Source organism: Triturus cristatus, chromosome 5_1, assembly GCF_964204655.1.
Source record: "Triturus cristatus chromosome 5_1, aTriCri1.1, whole genome shotgun sequence".
Classification (NCBI taxonomy): Eukaryota; Metazoa; Chordata; class Amphibia; order Caudata; family Salamandridae; genus Triturus; species Triturus cristatus.
Window position 1 is genome coordinate 609662319 of NC_140587.1, and position 18901 is coordinate 609681219.

At 43.4% G+C, this 18901-nt stretch overlaps 2 protein-coding genes across 2 annotated transcripts in view; one reads left to right on the forward strand and one right to left on the reverse strand.

Annotated features, from left to right (window-relative positions):
* Positions 1 to 18901, forward strand: part of GGH (gamma-glutamyl hydrolase) — a 161202-nt gene that overhangs the window by 123770 nt on the left and 18531 nt on the right. The window contains exons 6-8 of the mRNA XM_085605539.1: positions 1330 to 1436; positions 1528 to 1618; positions 16533 to 16670. Coding sequence (XP_085461665.1) covers positions 1330 to 1436; positions 1528 to 1618; positions 16533 to 16670 — 336 coding nt within the window. The remainder of the gene's footprint in view (positions 1 to 1329; positions 1437 to 1527; positions 1619 to 16532; positions 16671 to 18901) is intronic.
* The window catches only part of LOC146831274 (uncharacterized), a 210733-nt gene that overhangs the window by 76001 nt on the left and 115831 nt on the right, over positions 1 to 18901 (reverse strand). The window lies entirely within an intron of this gene.

The window sequence follows — 18901 nt, forward strand, 5'->3', positions numbered from 1 at the left end:
CAATTCTCAGGTAACCTTCAACCATATTTGCCACCCAAATGTACTACAACAAAAACACCACTTCCGCTCCCACTACCCTTTCCAACCACACCCATCTTTCTAGTATTCAACAACATACTAATCCGACATCTGTCGCTGCTCTCACATATCATCAATATTTGCATGGTTCTGGAGAATTTGCGTTAATGAGTTTCAAAATCTTGTTGTTTGTATTTACTGCTATGTTGTAATTCAGACCTGCAGAAGATGTACCTTGAAAATTGTCTTTTAAAAAGTTAGAACCAAGAGCGAAACAAGTGTTCACAGACTCCAGCCTTGGACCCTTCACTATAGGGTAGCATCAGTTATGGCCTTTTCTGACCTTTGAACATTTGTTTAACTACTGAGAAACATTTCCCAGGCCCTGTAAAGGCCACCAATGATGGAATAAAATGTTCATTAACACAACTTGGAATACTTTAAAACGACCTTAAATTATTACAAATAACCAAAACATAAAACTCGTAACAGACCCAGTGACTGAGCCAGTGAGCGTACTGTGCTTTATCCTTTTGTTTGTCATTTGTTCATCAATAAATTGAGGTTGACTAAATACAGTAACTCCATAATGTGGCTTGTAAAGTCCTTCAAAATTCATCCCCTTACTTCAAAATGCCTTATATTTGCTCAGATCCTGGCGTAGGTTTACTTATTTTTCAAGCTTAAACATGTGTGTTCTGACATCAGCTTTTGTTCATTTTGGGCTGGATGTACAAAAAATGAAATTGGTAAAAGTTGTTGCAAATTGTGCACTGACTGGTTCGGAATCCATTCTGTTTTTACGAACCAACATTATACATTCCTAAAAATATTGTAACCTCATCTACAGAGTGCTGACTATTTACCCAGAATATGCAAACTTGCAATTTTTATTCAACAAATCATGGTCACATATCTCCAACCTAGCATGCATTGATGCTCTCCTTTGCTAGTGGTAGATGACAAAGGACAATATTTGCATTGATTTTATGCAGTTTTAGATTAAGTTACTACTTCTTTTGGCAGACCATATTGCATCTGGTCATCAGTAAGGGCACATGGATCCATGTTTCTGCCATTTCAATGAGTAAAGAGACTGAACTATGCCCTTTTGATCTCTTTGCCTGATTGGTACACCAGACTGCCATCAGGCTGAAGCACTCACGAATGCAATCAGGCTTGAAACACACTAAAGCTTGCCTTCGGTGCACACTGATCTTTATAGATGACTCATATGTTTTTATTCATTGATCGATAGTATAGTGATATTCATGTTTTGCTTTGATTTATCCATGTGTTTCTGGTCTTAAGTTCCAGATAAAAGTAAGATTTTCAGAGATGTCCCCAAGGATCTAGTGAAAGCCCTGGCAACAAAACCCCTAACAGCAAATTTCCACAACTGGAGTCTTTCAGTGAAGGTACGTGGAGATGGTCCTGTGGCAAAATGTTAATTGTGTGCTTTTTTTATTTTGTATTACCTTTTCATGTTGTCTTTTTGTTTTATTTCAGAATTATACTGACAATGAGAAACTGAGGAAGTTTTATAAAGTGGTAACTACCAACACAGATGGTCAGGTGGAATTTGTATCCACGATGGAAGGTATATATCGGTTTGCTCAATAATTTTAAAACAACCAAAAAGTATGGGAAAAATTGAGCCAGATCAAAATTGACACATGGCTATTCATTATCCATGAGTCGGGAGCAGTAGTTATTACACTGTCATTTCTTGCACGAGGAGTTATCAAAAGTCTCATGAGTTCAAAGTTAAAAGCCCAATTAAGGAAAGGTACTGTACTGACATGATTGATTTAGTATTTTCATGGTCTCTTTGATTGTCTCGGAGGAAGTCTTTTGATCAAATGTAATCCAGAAGTCACTGTCCAGCCAACTGTATTCTACCTTGATTCTTAATTGTTTTGTAAACCATCAGCAAATAATCTTAGGAGGAAAGATGTTCCTCTTGTGCTTAGTTCGGGCAGAGACGGTCAGCTTCCATTTGGCATGTTTTGAAGTGTCCTTTGAAGATGGTCCTAAGGTGAAAGTTAATTTCCCTAGCTGAGCTGACTTCTATGTTTTCAGCTAAAGAAAGCAAAATATGTTGATTTCTCAACTACCAGGTCCAATATTGACTGATTCCAGCAGGTATCCTTGTTAATAAATTTCTGTGAATTAGATGCTGTTATCAAGATCACATGTCAACCTCAAACCAGACTCCGCCACACACTGCTTCATAAGTAAACAGAAAAAAACTCAAAGTTGTACAAGATGGAAGAATGAAAAGTAGGTGAACTGAAAGTGTGTACTGGTTCCTATACTAGGACAATGCTCGGTAATAAAATCAGTTGCTTCACACAGTTCATTGTCCGTGAGAACGTAAGGAAGAAATACTAGTACTAGTAACAGGTTTTTTTCTATGCCGCATAGATTATTCACTTGCTAAAACTGTCAAAACAGCCTTAACAAAAAACTATGTCCTTCAGATGTGGAGGTTCTCAGAAATAAACACTCAATCAATAGCTGGGTAAATCTAAGTAGCACTTTTATTGTGTTTATGCTTTTTTGACAATGTTCCAAAACATGCATGGATAGCACAAAAGAACTTTAAAAGAAATACTAAATGAACATGTCAGTGGCATTTCCAAATTAGAAAATGTAGGGTGGATGGTCTGAGGTATTTTGACCAACAGCCCATTTGAGAAATTGGGTTGTTCGTTGAGGGAGGTGTAAATACTGTTAAAGCATCATCCACAATCCTCCTTTGGATGAACCACTTAAGCCACTAAATTACTGTGTGCTTAACCATCTGGTAACTTGGCACATAAGGCAGTAAGGCGTAACTTAGAGGTAATGTTTAAAGTATTTATGCAGCATATAAGTAACCCTGGGCGTAGTGGGGCTATGTGGAGCATCGCGTAGTGTGGCCAAATCTACGCACACTCGCACACTCCGCGTAGCCCCACTACGCGCCTCCCGCCCGCCCTCATTTTAAAATAAATTAAAGTATTTAAAAGTAAGAAAATATCTTACCTGAGGTGCGACGTCCCGGGGCTCCCAGTTCCTTCTTCAGCTGCAACTTCTTCTTCACAAATGCGCATGCGCGGGCGCCCGCGCATTTCTCGCGAGAAATGCGCATGTGCGGATGTCCGCGCATGCGCATTTGTGAGGAAGAAGTTGCCGCTGAAGGAGGAACTGGGAGCCCCGGGACGCCGCACCTCAGGTAAGATATTTTCTTACTTTTAAATACTTTAATTTATTTTAAAATGAGGGTGGGCGGGAGGCGGGTGGTGGGCAACTCTGCTCTGCCGTGGCGTGTGCGTAGCGCTGCCTGCTACGCCTACTTCGTGCCCCACGAAGCAGGCAGCACTGCGCGCACTCCGTGGGCGGAACGGAGCACTACGCCCACCTTTACATACAAGCAGTAATAAAGTGAAATTACAACAGAGGAAAAGTCCCACACAAATTTTGAAAAATAAAGTTGATTTTAGTAAAAGTTTGATGCCCAAATGGCAAAAAATCTCATTAGCAGAATCAGAGATATGCAATTTAAAATATTTGGGTAGAAACAGTGCCTAAAAGCACAATGCGCTGACTGGTTTTCTGGTCATACCGGACCAGGGCAAAATCAGATGTGCAGGTCACCCACAATGGGGCATGGGCCGGATACAGGGGTCAAATTACTCCCACTGAACAAAGTACCTTGAATCCTGGTTGCGAAGCGTTGTGAGGTACTGTCTCGTGGATGCGTTGGGCAGCAGTGGTTCAGAAGATCTGCAGCCTATGATGCGAAGGCCTGCATTGGGGATGCGTTGTGCAGCTGGGGTTTCACTAGGACCACAGCTGGGCTGGCAGAGCACCTTCGGGGGACCATGCGTGTGGTGGCACCACTTGGGGTGTTAGGACTCACAGCAGGCAGAGTCCAGGAGCAGGGTTCAAGATGGTTGGAGCCTTTTTTGTCCCAGAGGTTCTGATCAGGATGCTAGCCAGCTAGGCCCTTGGAGTCACTCTGGTGGTCCGGGGTATAAGATGCAGGTCCAATTCTTCCCACTCGGGAAGCAGGGCAGCAGGGCAGCAGAGCAGCACAGCAGTCCTCCTTCCACATCTTCCACAGATGTGTACTGAAGAGTGGTTCTGAAGGTTCTGTTTTTATACCGGATGCCTTCTTTAAAGAAGACTACTGACTTGTAAGTGGGGCTGTGCCCAGTTCCCCTCCATCCTGCCAGTGATGACCAATCCCGGCACACTAATCCCTCTATTGTGTGACTGCTGTCTGAGAGGTATATACAAAGTACAACTGCCAACTATACTTAATCATGTAACCCAGGAACGAACTGTAGGCACCAAATAGAGCAGTAAAATGCCAACTTTCTAAAAGGAACATTTTCAAAATTGTGATTTAAAATCTGACTTTGTCATTAAAGGGAATTTTAAATTACAATTTTTCAGACACCAAAGATAAAATTCCCACCCCCTCCCAATCAAAGGTTATCACATATTAAATATAACAAAGCAACCCAATGTTATCCTATGGGAGTGGTTGGCACCTCAGTAGTGAAAAACAAAGTTGTGAGTTTTTCACAGCCACGACATGTAAAACTTTAAAGTACATCTCCAACCTTCTAATTACAATATATCCCCTGGAATATCTAGGACCTACTTTAGGGGTGACTTATAAGTAATAAGAGGGGAGTTTAAGGCTTAACAAGAGGGTTATTTTGTCAAATCAAATTGGAAGTTTAAATATGTCATCAAGCTGCAATGGCAGTTCTGAGAAATGTTTAAAGCAGTCTTTTAAGTGGGTGACACAATAAGTGCTGCAGGCCCACTAGTAGCATTTAATACACCAGCCCTGTGTATATGGTATACCACTTTAATAGGGACTTGTAAGTAAATTAAATATGCCAATCAAGTGTATGTCAATGTTACAGGAAGTAATCACAAGCATTTTAGCACTGGGTAGCAATGGTAATGTGCACAGAGTCCTAAAGCCACAAAACAAATTCATAAAAATAGCAGGGGTGGAGAGAAAATAGATTAGGCGTGACCCTGCAGAGAGGGCCAAGTCCAACATACTGTATGGGCCGCCTGTGAAAGCTTTCCATAGAGACAGCCCAGGCTCTGCTGTTAAAAATGTGGTTGTTCTCCTGACTGCAAGTAGATCAGGAGTGCTGCAAGTCTGGTGGAAGAGGTACTCATCCATGTTAATAATGAAGTACCAGGCCCACCAAACTCTAAATAAGGCCCCAAGTCTTTGTAAAGGAAATGCTGTTGAATTCTTCAATTCAGTTGTATAGAAGAAGGCCTAAAGAACCCCTCCACCCCCCAGAAATTAATGCATTCCTTGTTCAACTATTCATAATACCCAGTATCATCTACTGGTTTGCTTTTACAAAGTAGAAATGATTTACTGTCACGCACTGAGGACCCATTATGAACTTGTGTTTTTCCCCTTGTGCTCCAGGAGCCATGATTCCCAGTGGCTGTAAAGATACATTTGCAGATTAAAATAGGCTATATTTATGCCTATCTGGTATTGACAGAAGGATGCTTGACATATAGTAATGGTTTTACTGCTGAAGATTTCCCCTCCAAAAGTAGTAAACCCACGCAGATGTTCGGTAGTGGAAGGAGGGGGTTGTCTTGACAGTTTGTAATTACCCACTAAATTGTGAGGTTGTAAATGCCCACAGACTTGTCAAGTTTGTTTGTACTAACCAGCTCTGACCTGATCCTTTGCTTTCCTGGAAATGCTAAAAGATTTTTTTTCATAACAACACAGTATAAAAATAGAAAAGCCAGTACACACACAGCGGACCCACGCAGGGGATCCCCATAACATTATTACTGATTGCCATAATCAACCCACCCCACCCTCCTGAGTTCACGCCACTGCAGTGTTCAGCCCTTAATATATCCACCACATTCACCCATATCGTCTGATGTTTCCTAGGGCATTCTCGAGCTAGGTAAATTGGTTCTTCCAGTTTAGTCAAGCGATCCATAAATGAACTCCATTCCCTCAGCAGTGGGGCATCTGTTGACTTCAAATATTTGGCCACTACCCTATTATCTAGTAATGTTCCCAGCCCCACCAAGTCCCAGCCCCCCTTGTGCCTCGCCTCTCATCCTCTAGACTGAGCAACACTATTCTGGCTGAGGCCTCCAACTTTCGGCCCAACACCTTTGACAGAGTCCCAAATTTGTACTGCCAGTATTTCTGAATAATGGAGCATCTCCATACCATGAGATAGAAGTCACCAATATCTCCTTGGCATCTAGTGCAAGCTAGGTCTGGAAGTTTGTGGACTTTCCTTAAACTTTGGGGTGTATAGTAGGTACAATCAATTAATGAAGCAATCAGGATTTAAACAGCGCGGCTAATCACCTGATAGGGTATCTAGGCGCTTGCAGGCCCTAGAGGCTTATTCGAACAGCTAGGTCTTGAGGGCCATTCAGAATTCCAGAAGTGATGTGATGGTCTGGAGGTGCGTTGGGAGGCTGTTCTAGGTCTTTGCTGCAATGTGGGTGAAGGAGTGTCCTCCACTTCTACTTCAGTAGAAGCGGGGAGTTTTGGTAAGTGAAAGGGAGGTAGAGTGTAGTTTTCTCGATGGTAAGTGGAAGTTCAGGCGGTGGCCAATGTAGGTGGGTCCTTGGTTGTGTAGAACATTGTGCGCGTGGGTCAGCAGCTTGAATTGGTATCTCTTCTATACGGGGAGCCAGTGGAGGTTCCTGTGATGTGAGTTCGTCGGGGAAGGCAGAGGATGGGTCTGCTGCAGCTTTCTGTATGATCTGAAGTCTCTGTAGAAGGTGTGCACTGATTCCTACGTAAATGCCAGTGCCATTGTCCAGTCGGCTGGTGATGAGGGCTTATGTCACGGTGCCTCTTGTGTGTAGGGGTAGCCACTTAAACATCGTACATAGCATGCACAAAGTGAGGAAGCATGCAGAGGAGATGGCGTTCATCTGTGATTTCATGGTGAGCTTGTTGTCAATGATGATTCTGAGGTTTCTGGCATGGTTTGCGGGAGTGGGTGCAGGTCCTAAGTCTGATGGCCTCCACATGTCGTTTCATGTGTTGCTGCCAAAGATCAGTACTTCCGTCTTGTCAGTGGTTCAGCTGCGGTCGTTTGTTCTTAATCTAGTCAGTGATGTTTGCCATGCATCTTTGGAAGTTGGTTCTGGTGAGGTCGTCGGATGAATTGGGTGTCGTCTGTGTAGGAAATTATGTTGAGACCGTGGAATCTAACGATATTGGCCAGCACCGTCTTGTATGCGTTGAAGAGCGTGGGGCTGAGGGATGAGCCCTCGTAGACACTGCAGGTGATCTCCTTGGTTTCAGAGGTGAAAGGTGGGAGGTAGATACTCTGGGTTCTTCTGGTGAGGAAGAAGGTGATTCATTTGAGCGCGACACCTTGGAGGCCAGTATGGTGGAGTCTTTCGAGGAGATGGTACTCAAAAGCCTCCATGTCTTCCAATACTCGAAATTATAGACAGTGGGTCACCATCATTGGGCAGAGGGTATAGGCTCTGAGGGGCCCAGAAGTCAGTATGAAAAGTGTAATTTGCCGTCCTCCGAGCAAGTGATTTCCAATACAGTCCACTAGGTTTTAGTAGTAGACAACCTGGAGAGCCACTTCCCTGTGTCTGTATGTATCTTTGAGTGGGGGGATGGGGGTCTTAGGTCTTCTGAAAGTTGCTGCGAGCCTTGCCTGTGGACTGTCAGCTAGGGATTGACCTTGAGCACACTTCCTGAAAGTGAGGCTCAGATTGCACCTGGAGATGACAGTTGGGTTTGCCTGAGTAGGTTTGTATGACTACTAGATACATTGCTGCCCAGAAAAGGAGTTGAGGAGGTCTGAAGCCTGGAAAATGACCCAGACAGCTGTCAAGGGTGTCGAGGAAAGGGCAAGGGGCATGGGAAATCAGAATGTCCCATAGTGGAGTTGGATGGGGTGCCGGAGGAGACCCCAGAGCCTACTGGGGAGGACATTGCCTCCCATGGTGAACTTCTTGAGCTTGCTGGATGGCAAGCAGAAAGGGCACCCATCAAAGATGTGTTTTGTAAAGCACACAGAGAGTGCGTGACCTGAGAGGGCATGAGGCAGCAAGCTGAAGCCCAGACACCTACTGATACCTCTTGGGATCACTGCATATATTGGGAGAATTACCTCCTGCATAGTGAGCCTAAGGCACCAATGCATGGGGCGACTCATGCATTGGTAGTCTCCCACTGCTACCTGGCCTTCCTACTGGGGCTGGCTCGTGGAATATCCCTGGCAAGACATCTTGGGCAGGAAAAGGCAATTGCCAGTAGTGCCCCCCACTTTTTTTGGCCAAGGATGAAGATTTCCTCATATACATCCTGTAGGACTTGTTTAACCTGCCATGCCAGTAGTATGACGGGCAGAAAACTGAAAGCTCCCCTGAACCCCTTGCCTGTCATTGGCACGCCCTCTGAAAGGGTGGGCATCGACATTATAGGGCCCTTGGACCGCAAGACGGCCTAAGGCAACAGGTTTATCTTGGTGGACCATGCTACTAGATCCCAGAGGCCATAGCTCTGAGGACTGCAACTGCACCTGCAGTAGCTAGGGTCCTGATTGGGATTTTCACCAGAGTGGGTTTCCCCAAGGAAGTGGTGTCTGACAGGGGCACCAACTTTGTCTGCCTGTGGAAGGGGTATGGGGTAACTTACACGTTCTCTTCATCCTACCATCCACAAACAAATGGGCTTGTTGAAACATTCAGCAAGAACCTGACGGGCATGATTGCAGGCCTACCTGACCCCATAAGGCAGAAGTGGGACAACAACTTACCATGCCTGTGCTTTGCCTACGGGGAGTTGCCATAGAAGGGGTTTGGATTTAGCTCCTTTGGACTTCTATATGATCACCTTGTTAGGGGACTTTTAAGTCTGCTTAAGGAGAGGTGGGAGCAAGCTCCCAAGAAGCCTGCTGAGGATTTGGTTATCTATATTCTGGACCCAGATGGCCAAGTACTGGAAGAAGGCTTCTGAGAACTTGGAAGCTAGCCAGGAGGTGATGAAGCAGTGGTATGACGAGACGGTTACCCCTGTGGAATTACAGCCTGGGCAAAAAGTGTGGGTAATGGAGCCTTTTGAGCCCAGGACCCTTCCAAGACCATTGGACTGCACCTTATGAAATAGTTGAGAAGACAGGTGCGGCCATCTACCTGGTGGACCTCAAGACCCTGTGACAACCCTTAAAGGTCTTCCATATCAACCATCTCAAGCCACACTATGAGAAGTCTGCTGTCACCATGCTGTTGATGACAATTGATGGGGAGGTGGAGAGTGAACCTTTCTCTGACCTTCTGTATTCAAAAGAGAAAGATGGGTCAGCGGAGGGTGTCAACCTTTCCCCTACCCTGACCTCAGACCAGCAGAGGGACTGTCGCCCATTCTTGGTACAATTTGCCTCTCTGTTTTGCCTCACTCTTGGGCTTACACATCTGTGTACCCATGACATTGACACAGGAGACAGCCCTTCCTGTCACAAACAAAATATACAGGCTATCTGTGAAAGTGAGGGCCAGAATCAAGGCGGAAGTCTCTAAGATGTAGGAGCTAGAAAAATTGAGCACTCCAGTAGTCCTTCGTCCATCCCAGTGGTGCAAGTGCTAAAAGCTGCCCCACCGGGTGCTGCTCCAGAACTCCAGTTAATAGGCAGCTCAACTAATTTACTAAAACTCCCCAGAGCTGATGAGCATATCGATAGGTTAGGTGCTGGCAAGTTCCTGAGCACTTTTGATTTAACTTCAGGATACACGCAGATTGCCCTAACTAAAGGGGCTAAAGAGAGGGTAGCTTTTCCACTCTAGAGAGCTACTTTCAGTTTAAAGTGATATCCTTTGGCCGGAAAAATGACCCTGCTACCTTACTGGGGCTGGTGAACTAGGTTTTGGTTGGTATGACGGCATTCAGTGATGCTTACTTGGATGACATAGCTGTCTTCAGTAACAGCTGGAAAGACCACCTCTTCCACCTGCAGGAAGTGCTTTAGGCCCTGCAAAACGCAGGCCTGACTATCAAGGCTAATAAGTGCCTCAGAGCATGGCACGGGGCAGTTTTATAGCAGTTCAATGATGAGGGCCCAGACCAGCCTGTACCTTTGATCTCTATGAGGTTACTCTCCAAGGAACAGAGGTGGAGTGCTAATGAAAGAGAAGCCCTTGCTGTGGTCTGGGCACTGAAGGAGTTGAGACTATAGTTGCTTGGGACACACCCGGGTTTAGACAGACCACCGGCTCTTCAGATGGCTAAAGCAAATGACGGGTGAGAATCCAAAGTTGTTGAAGTGGGCTATCTCCATACAGGGAATGGAGTTTACCATGGAATATGGGGCTACACGTACAAAGCTATTTTGTGGTCGCAAATGTGCTGATTTACACAATCGGCACATTTGTGACCGCAAAAAGCATTTTCAAATGTACAAAGCCATAACTGGGATTTAGTGACCTATTATCAAATTGCAATATGGGTTTGTGAATTGGTATCTGGAAGGGGTGTTTTTAGGGTGTCCCTTCCAAATATCGATTCACATTGGTATATACAAATGTTTTGTGACAGAAATGCGATCGCACAACATTCACACTTTATCACCAACTCAAAGTTGGTGGTAAGCCATTCGCAAATGGGAAGGGGTCCCTTTGGAACCCCTTCCTGTTTGAGAATGAAAAAAATAATTTTTAGGAAGAGCAGGTGGTGGTCCCATGGACCACTGCCTACTCTTAAAAATTAAAACTTAAACGCTTCATTTTTTCTTTTTAAATGCACCCTGTTGTAATTTAAGGAAAACTGGCTGAGTTTGAAAAAAAAAAAGGTTCCCTTCATTAAAAGCAATCACATACATTGTGGTCTTCTGGCCCCCAGCAAGCCACCATCCCTGTGATTTTTGCAATTCCCAATGGGTCGCAAACTAAGACATACCTCATTAATATTCATGAGGTAGGTCTACTTGCAACCCACAGGGATTCGCAGAAAGTGTATAATACTTTTGTACATATAGATTGTGATTACCAAATAGCGAATGACCAAATTTGCTATTGGGTAATCGCAAGCATTAAGCTTTATACATGTGGCCCATAGACCTCAGTCAGACCACTCTAATGCTGATGGTCTCTCCAGGTTCTTCTGCCTTACAGATGAGAGCTCCCAGCAGGTAGGTAGTTCTCCCCCTTTTCAGCTGGGGGACATGTGTTAGATCTGTCAGCCTTAGGGTGGTCTACCCCCAAACGTTTTGCCTACTTACCTCCACTTTTTGCTGGAGTTTTGCTCTTGTTGGCCTTAGGACTCTGTGCATTTTACCACTGCTGACCAGTGCTAAAGTGCTCACTCCCCTAAACCTAGTTTATTGACACATGCCAAATTGGCCTATTATATTTTCTTGTAAGAGTGATATACCATATACCCAGGGCCTGTAAATTAAATGCTACCAGTGGGCCTGCAGAACATATTGTGCCATTTACTTACATAGCCCTGTAAAACGTGTCCCAGGCCTCAATTACAGCCTGAATGCAGTGTTAAATTGCCATGTCCTCTTGACATTTAAATCCCCTTGCCAAACCTTAAACTCCTCTTTTATAACTCATCCCTAAAGTAGGCCCTAGGTAGTCAATAGGGCATGGTACTCTTTAATTTAAAGGATGGACATGTACTTTTAAGTTTTACATGCCCTGAAGTTTTACATGTCCTGGTAGTGAAGAACACCCAAATTTGTTTTTCACTACTGTGAGGCCTATCGCTCTCATGGGATAACATTGGGGATTCCTTATTACATTTAATAAGCTGTAATTTCCAATTGGGAGCTGTTGGTTACATCGACTTTCCTGTCTTTGGAATAGTGGTGAAGAGCCCTATTTAATGGTAAAGCCGGGTTTTTATTCAGAATTTTAAAAATGCCACTTTTAGAGAGTTGGCATTTTTCTGCCCTTAGTGCTTTTGTGCTTGTAGCCTGGCCTGGGTCACATGATTAGGTGTAACTAACAGACTTCTTGAGTTCCTCCCAGACAGTCATACAAAAGTGGGATTAAGTTTGCCCAAATGGGCCCTCTGTTGGCAGGATAGGGGCAAAGCTTAGCACAGCCACACTTACACCTGATTAGCCTGTGCTCTGCCGTCGCACAAAGGGGCTAACAACCCTACATTGTCACTTAAGCTAGCTTGGAGCCAGGGCAGGGGCGGCAGGAAATTTGATACACTTCACAGCCACTGTCTAGAAGCTTCTCATACCTTCGAGAACCAGGGCACCAGGATATAAAAGAAGGACCTCAGACACCAACTCTTCAGTACATTTCTGGACCTGTGTATACTTTGCCAGGAAGAATGACTGCTATGCTGCTGAAAGGACTGCCACTCTGCTGGACTGCCACTCTAAAGAAGCTGTTGCCCTGCTGTGCTGACCTGCTGCCCTCTTGTGTGGGGAAGAAGAACTGGACTTGGAACTTAATCTTGAACCCAGGACTGAGAGTGAATCAAACCGCTAGTGTGCTGGCTTCCTCACCTGTGCCTCAGAAAAAAAAGGCTCACCAATAAGCTTCTGGACATGTCTTCAGCGAGTTCATTACTCTCCAAGTGTTGCCTCTCAGGTCCTGGATCCTTGATGTTTCTGTCCAAAGCATGCCTTTGGTCTCTTTGTGACTGCGAGCAGGTCTCTTTGAGCCGTAACTGCGCCGCTCATCCTGAAAATCAGTGCAAGCCGCTGCCAGCCCATCTGTTCACACAGCAGCATCAACAGCCCATGGGGGACCGCCAATGCAAAGCTCCAGCACACCTGTCCGTGATGCCTGGACTGTTCTACGCACAACGCCGACTGCCGCCCGTGATGCTCTCCTTGCTCCAAGTGACCCTCTAACGTGAATGGGACTATTGGCCCAAAGCTTGAGAAGGCAACACTTCAGTGGGACTAATCTGGGACAGTATCCGACCGGCACTCGTTTGCGGTCGGCTTCAACTTTTGACTTTGATCCTGTCCAGCGCAACCAGATAGCCACGGTTGGCACTTTATATTGCAATTTATTCTCTAAAATTAATAACTCTGGTTCTACTAATTGTATTTCGCCATTTTGGTGTTAAATAATTTATTATAATTTACTCAATTGGTTTAAGATTTTTCTCGGGTTGTGTTTTCTCTTTTTGTTCACTGTTTGTGTGCTGCATAAATACTTCACACATTGTCTCTAAGTTAAGCCTGGCTGTTTTTGTGCCAAGGTACCCAGAGTTAAGCACAGGTTAATTTAGTTACTTTTTGTGATTAATCCTTCCAGGGATTGTGACTTTTGCTTGACCAGGGTTTACACCCCAGTCAACCAACAACCTAATTTCTCACAGCATCTATGCATCACAAACAGTGATAAATTGAAACACAACACAAGAAAAATCTTAAACCATGTTTTAAATATAGAGTACATTTTATTAAATAAAAAGATACCAGAGTGACAAAAATACAATCAATAGAACCAGAGATATGCAATTTTAATTTTAAAGTTTTAAGTAACTATAGCACCTAAAAGCTTAAAGTGCCACTCATTGCCATCTAGTCATGTGTGTCTGGGGGAAAAGTCACAAGTTCAGGCTGACTGTGATGGAGCATGGGTCAGATACAGGGGACCAGGTTCGTTTTGCTGAAAAAGTTACCTTCTCAAAGTCTGGCGCACAGAGTTCCATTAGCGGAGGAGGAAGCCAAAGGAACAAGGAAAGCGTTGCAGATAGTCGCTGTTATAGCGTGAAGTGCAGATTTCACATTGTTGGTTGTCGCTGGCAGTCATTGTAGCAGATCTTCACCGGACCTGCGCATTGTTCGGTTGTTGTTAGCTGCAGATAGATTCTCACCGCAAAGGGTTCTGTGTCTGCTCATGTAGATCCTAAACTTCAGAATTTCACCTTTTCTTCTTGGTAGTAGCTCAGACTAATGACAGCCAAGGGTCCAGAACCTGGGGTCATCTCTTGGGGATCAGGAACTCACTCCAACAGAGGCTCAGGCAGGACCAGGCAGGTCCTGTTGCAGCAGGTCAGCGGGGCAGTTGCAGGTAGGTCTCTGGAGCTTGTTATATACCCTTAGCACAAACAGGAGGCCAACTAACTGACCCTTGTAGTCACTCAGGTTAGCGTGGTATAAAGGTAAACCGGACCAGTCTTCTCAGACAGCAAGTCTGTCCTCAGCAGGAGGGCAGACCTTCTTCTGTAGTGTTCTAATGAGTGACTCTGGAGGTACAATATTTATACTTGGTGCCAGCCTTTGTGTGGGGGAACACCCTGTCCTACCCCCATATCTGGTTCTGGAAAGTTCTTCCCTTCCCCTGTCAAGATTCTAAGAAGTTGGGGGCAAGGGGTGGAAAAGGTGTCATCCCTTTGTGTTGGTGTGAGGTAGTCCTTTGAAGTGCAAATGGAGCTGGGTGCAGCTCCTCCTAGTCATCCTGCCATGATTGCCCATCTGTCCACACCTAAGCCCCCTTTGTATCACTGTCTGGAAGGAGTACACAAACCCCAAACTACAGAACTATTCACAGGTATTTGACGCAGTACACTGGCAGAAAGCACAAATGGTAAGGACCAGAAAATTCCAACTTTCTAAAAGTGGTATTTTCAGAATTGTGACTTAAAATCTGACTTCACCATGTTTTGAATTACATTTATGAGTGTAAACAGCATATCTCTATCTGCTCTGAATCCAAATGTATCACTTATTAAGTGAGAATGGTAACCCATTGTTCTTTACGGGGAGAACTAGGCATTGTAACAGTGAAAAATTTATTTAAGAGGTTTTCACTGGCAGGACATGTAAAACTTAAGGATGAGCCCGAATTTTTAAATACAGTGCACCATGCTCTATGAGCCTTTAGGACCTACCTCATGTGAGACGTATTAGTATTAAAAACAGAAGGTTTAGGCCTGGCAAAAGGTTTAAATTGCCAAGTCAAAGTGGCAGCTTGAAACTGCACTTGTTTGGAAGGCTACTTCCCATGGGTGGCACGACTGCCCACCAATAGCATTTATTTTACAGGCCCTGAGTACATGTAGTACCATTTACTAAGGATGTACAAGTAAATTAAATAACCAATCAGATGTAGGCCAGTTTATCCATGTTTTAGGGAGAGAGCATAAGCACTTTAGCACTAGTTCACCCTAATTTTAGTCCTAATGCCAACAAAAGCAAAATCAGAAAACAGGAGGGGTGAAGGCAAAATGAAATACCACACCAAGGATGTTAGATCTAATATGAATATATATTTACAAAAATAGTAGCAGTGGTAATTTTGGGAACAGATTAAGTTTCAGTGTAACCTAATCATGGTTGAATGTAGATGAAAGTGAAGCTAAAACCATAATCGTAAAGTTTCATAGGCAGTTTTTTTTCCAAATGGGGGCGGAATAGGATTCCACAGTCTGAGTGCACATCACAAGAAGCCATACTTTAGAGTTTTTTCCATCTTAAGTCTGTCATTTCAGGGTGAAGAGTGTCATTGCTCTGAAGTGGACATTGGCCACAAGAGATGTCTAGTTTCTGGCAAATGTAATTTCTTTTCCACCGTAAAGTGCCTTATGTGTGATGGCTGCTAGCTTGAACATGCTTCTTGTCTTCTTGTCTTATGAGAAGTCAGTGAAGTGAGATCATAATAAGCAAGATGTGGTCACTTTCCTCCATAGCACCAGGGATGGAACTACTTGTTTGAAATCCAGATCAGTGATGAAAAGATTGATTCGTCGTAGGAATTTTATTTAAAATTGTACCCCTTTGGCAAGTGAATTGATGAGGGCTTGTAGGTTGTTTCTCGTCCAAGATGAACCCAAGATACTTAATGCCCAGTTTGAATGGCGACAAGGGGAGATCAATAGGAACTCTGTTATGAGCAGACAGTGGGGCGTCATTCTCGCTTAAATAATATTGAGAGTGTGGGAAATTAATTCTACATCTTCAAATATGTCCCCATTTTTGATCCTCATGCATGTTATCATAACTCTCTCTTATTCTCTGCCTCTATTATTGTGACATCTGACAGACTACTTTATCACATGCTGCCACATTGACTATGGTGCATCCATCACACTGGGCACTCGATTAAAGCTGGAGGTAACCTGGAAACCAATCCTCGGTGTTATCTGGTTGAGGTGGTTAAGTTGATACACTGCCAACAGGTCTAGTCTACAGCCCTACTTTATTTTAGCATTTGGACCGGCAGAGCAATTCGATATTGGATTGTAGCTCGGGAGTGAGGGGTGTCAAACCATGCTATGGCTGTCGAAGCTTCTGCGCTTCTGAAATGCAGTTAGTTACACGAGTATACTTCATGTTGTACTATCCGGCTTTTCTTGTAGTGGGTGCTTAATGCCTTGTGATCATATTCAGTTTAATTGTGCTCTCCACGTAGCCGCGGTGTTGATTGAGGACTGTACTATTTTTGTTAAATCCTTTGAGGAATTGACAAGGTTCTGGTTGTGAATCCTCCACCCCTACACTCCCAATAACCACATATCCTGCCCTCTTTGTTTCCCGCAGCTTACAAGTATCCTATCTATGGCACGCAGTGGCACCCAGAGAAAAACCCTTACGAGTGGAAGTTTCCATCAAGCACATCGCATTCCCTGCAGGCTATTAAAGTAGCATTTTACATGGCTTCTTTCTTGGTTAGTGAAGGTAAGAAGTGATACCTGAAGCTTTTTCGTCTTGGACCTGCATGCTCATGTCACAAAATGTAAATATTTTACAAGCATTGTTGTTTTCAGATCCACACTGACTTCTGGTAGTCAGACCCTCAGTTAGCTCCAAACAATCTGACTGACCGATTAGTAAAGGCACCACATCTCTTATTAGTATTGTAATAATAGCTGGGCTGGACTACAGGACACACAACCTGTGTAATTCACCACCCCACTTTTGTGTTCTCTGCAGTGTCAACATTTTATTCCCTTTAATGATTTTCCTGTAGCTGATCATTTCAACCAAGACATGCTGTAATCATCAGTCTATTTGTCTTTAAATTGAAATTCAAATAATCTGATATTTGGCTAATGCATAGTTGTGAGATATGCATATACATTTTGGAGTCATCTAAATATCAAATAGCTGAACATAGATAAGATGTATTTATAGGAAATGAAGAGAACAAGAGCAATTTAAACATTTTTTTCATTGATCGTGGTCCTTCCTTAAAAAAGCATGCTGCTGTATTCAGAGGTAAGAAAATAAATGGTCTCATCACTGAGATCACTGTCACTCCATATGTCTACCGCAAGTTTCTACCGCAAGCCTCTTTAGGTCATTTCCGCCAGTTTACCAGGCTCCTTCCTACTAAACTGAGCACAGCAGTGGTCTGACCACCTGTGATGCTGCAGAAAAAGCGACTGCTACGTAAACTCGGCTGAAGATCCACGTTTAAAGTAGCACAGGTTGTCCACCACTTCTGTAATTTCAGTGCTGGTATTTACTTTTTGATACAGCTTCCTTATCAGCAAAAGTCATTTCCCCCGTGTTTTCTTCTCCAATGACGTTTAAAAACAGTCACCCTGTTGCGTTTTATGTTATCGTTAGTTTATCTGCATCAGGATTATGCTGCTCAGTAGGTGGACTTGAAGCACTTTCTACAAAACTAAAAACATTGTGCCTACTTATTAAACGTTTTCAAGAAGAATCGGAAAGACATGCATCTTAACTTTTTTTCCTGATGATTTGAGTAATTTCTTTTTCTGGGATTCACAAAGATCCCTGGATTGTGCATAGAAATCTTTGCAGATTATACATTTCCATGTCTACTTTCTACTGATCAAATGAATAGCTTTCCTTGGGTTTATGTTGGATTTTTCTTCAGTTTTTCTTCCCTCAGGCATAATGTGTGAAAAAGTCCATGTGTGTGCAGTTCCACGAACAGTTGGCAAAAACATATTTTAAGTGTCTTGCTACGGTGCAACCGTCTATTTCCATGCTTTTTCTGAAGACCCATCAGGTTCGCATGCAGAGTAAGAGATCAAGCTTGGCATAAGATGTTATTGTAAACAAGTGGTGTATGGTATTGGGACGCAGAAGTTGTATTTTGGCATGAGCCCATCTTCTGGAGCAAGCCAGTTATGCTATTCAAGGTTTCTCCCATGTGCAAGAATACCATCTGGTTCTTAGAACTGCTGAATTTGGTTTTGGTTTAATGCATAAACTCATTCCAGACCTTGTAAGGTTCTCTCAGCCAATGTCTGCAGCACCAATATCTGTATTAAAAAATTTGGGGTCTGATAAAGTTACAATAGTACATTTTCAATGGTAATATTTTAAGCCTGTGTTGTCTTACGTTTAAAATCCTTGGCGTTATTGCTAATACGTCCCAACAATTCACTGGGTCAGCAAAAATGTCAGTATGTTCTCCAATCATCTATAACATTTCATGTCCTGATAAACATAGTATGCAATCATGTACACATTCTGAAAAATTAACTTGCAGATATAAACGTATAACAACTAAAACTTCATTTTTATTATTTTGCTTGTGCATACAGCTTGATACAACCGAGTGTGCATTCACAATCTGTCTGAGTCTCTGATATTGTATTTTATTTGATGTATAGATGTGTGTATAAACCTTTTGAATCAAAAGTATTTAATTGTAACCATATCCCTTCACGAAAGTGAAAAAACTGATTGTCAATCTCTACGTGGCATTTAGTATTATAAAACCTGTTACTGTGACTGGTGTCTGCACAGCAAACAGGAACTGATGACTTTGGAATTAATGTGTGTACTCAGTTTCTGTGGACACATGCCACGTTACTTGGACTGCATCCGAGTACTCTTCTCCTCCTGCCCAATTGTTCAAATATGCATTATTATTTTATGAAACGTCTGATGGCTACATTGTTGTCACCTCTGGTTTCATAGATTGA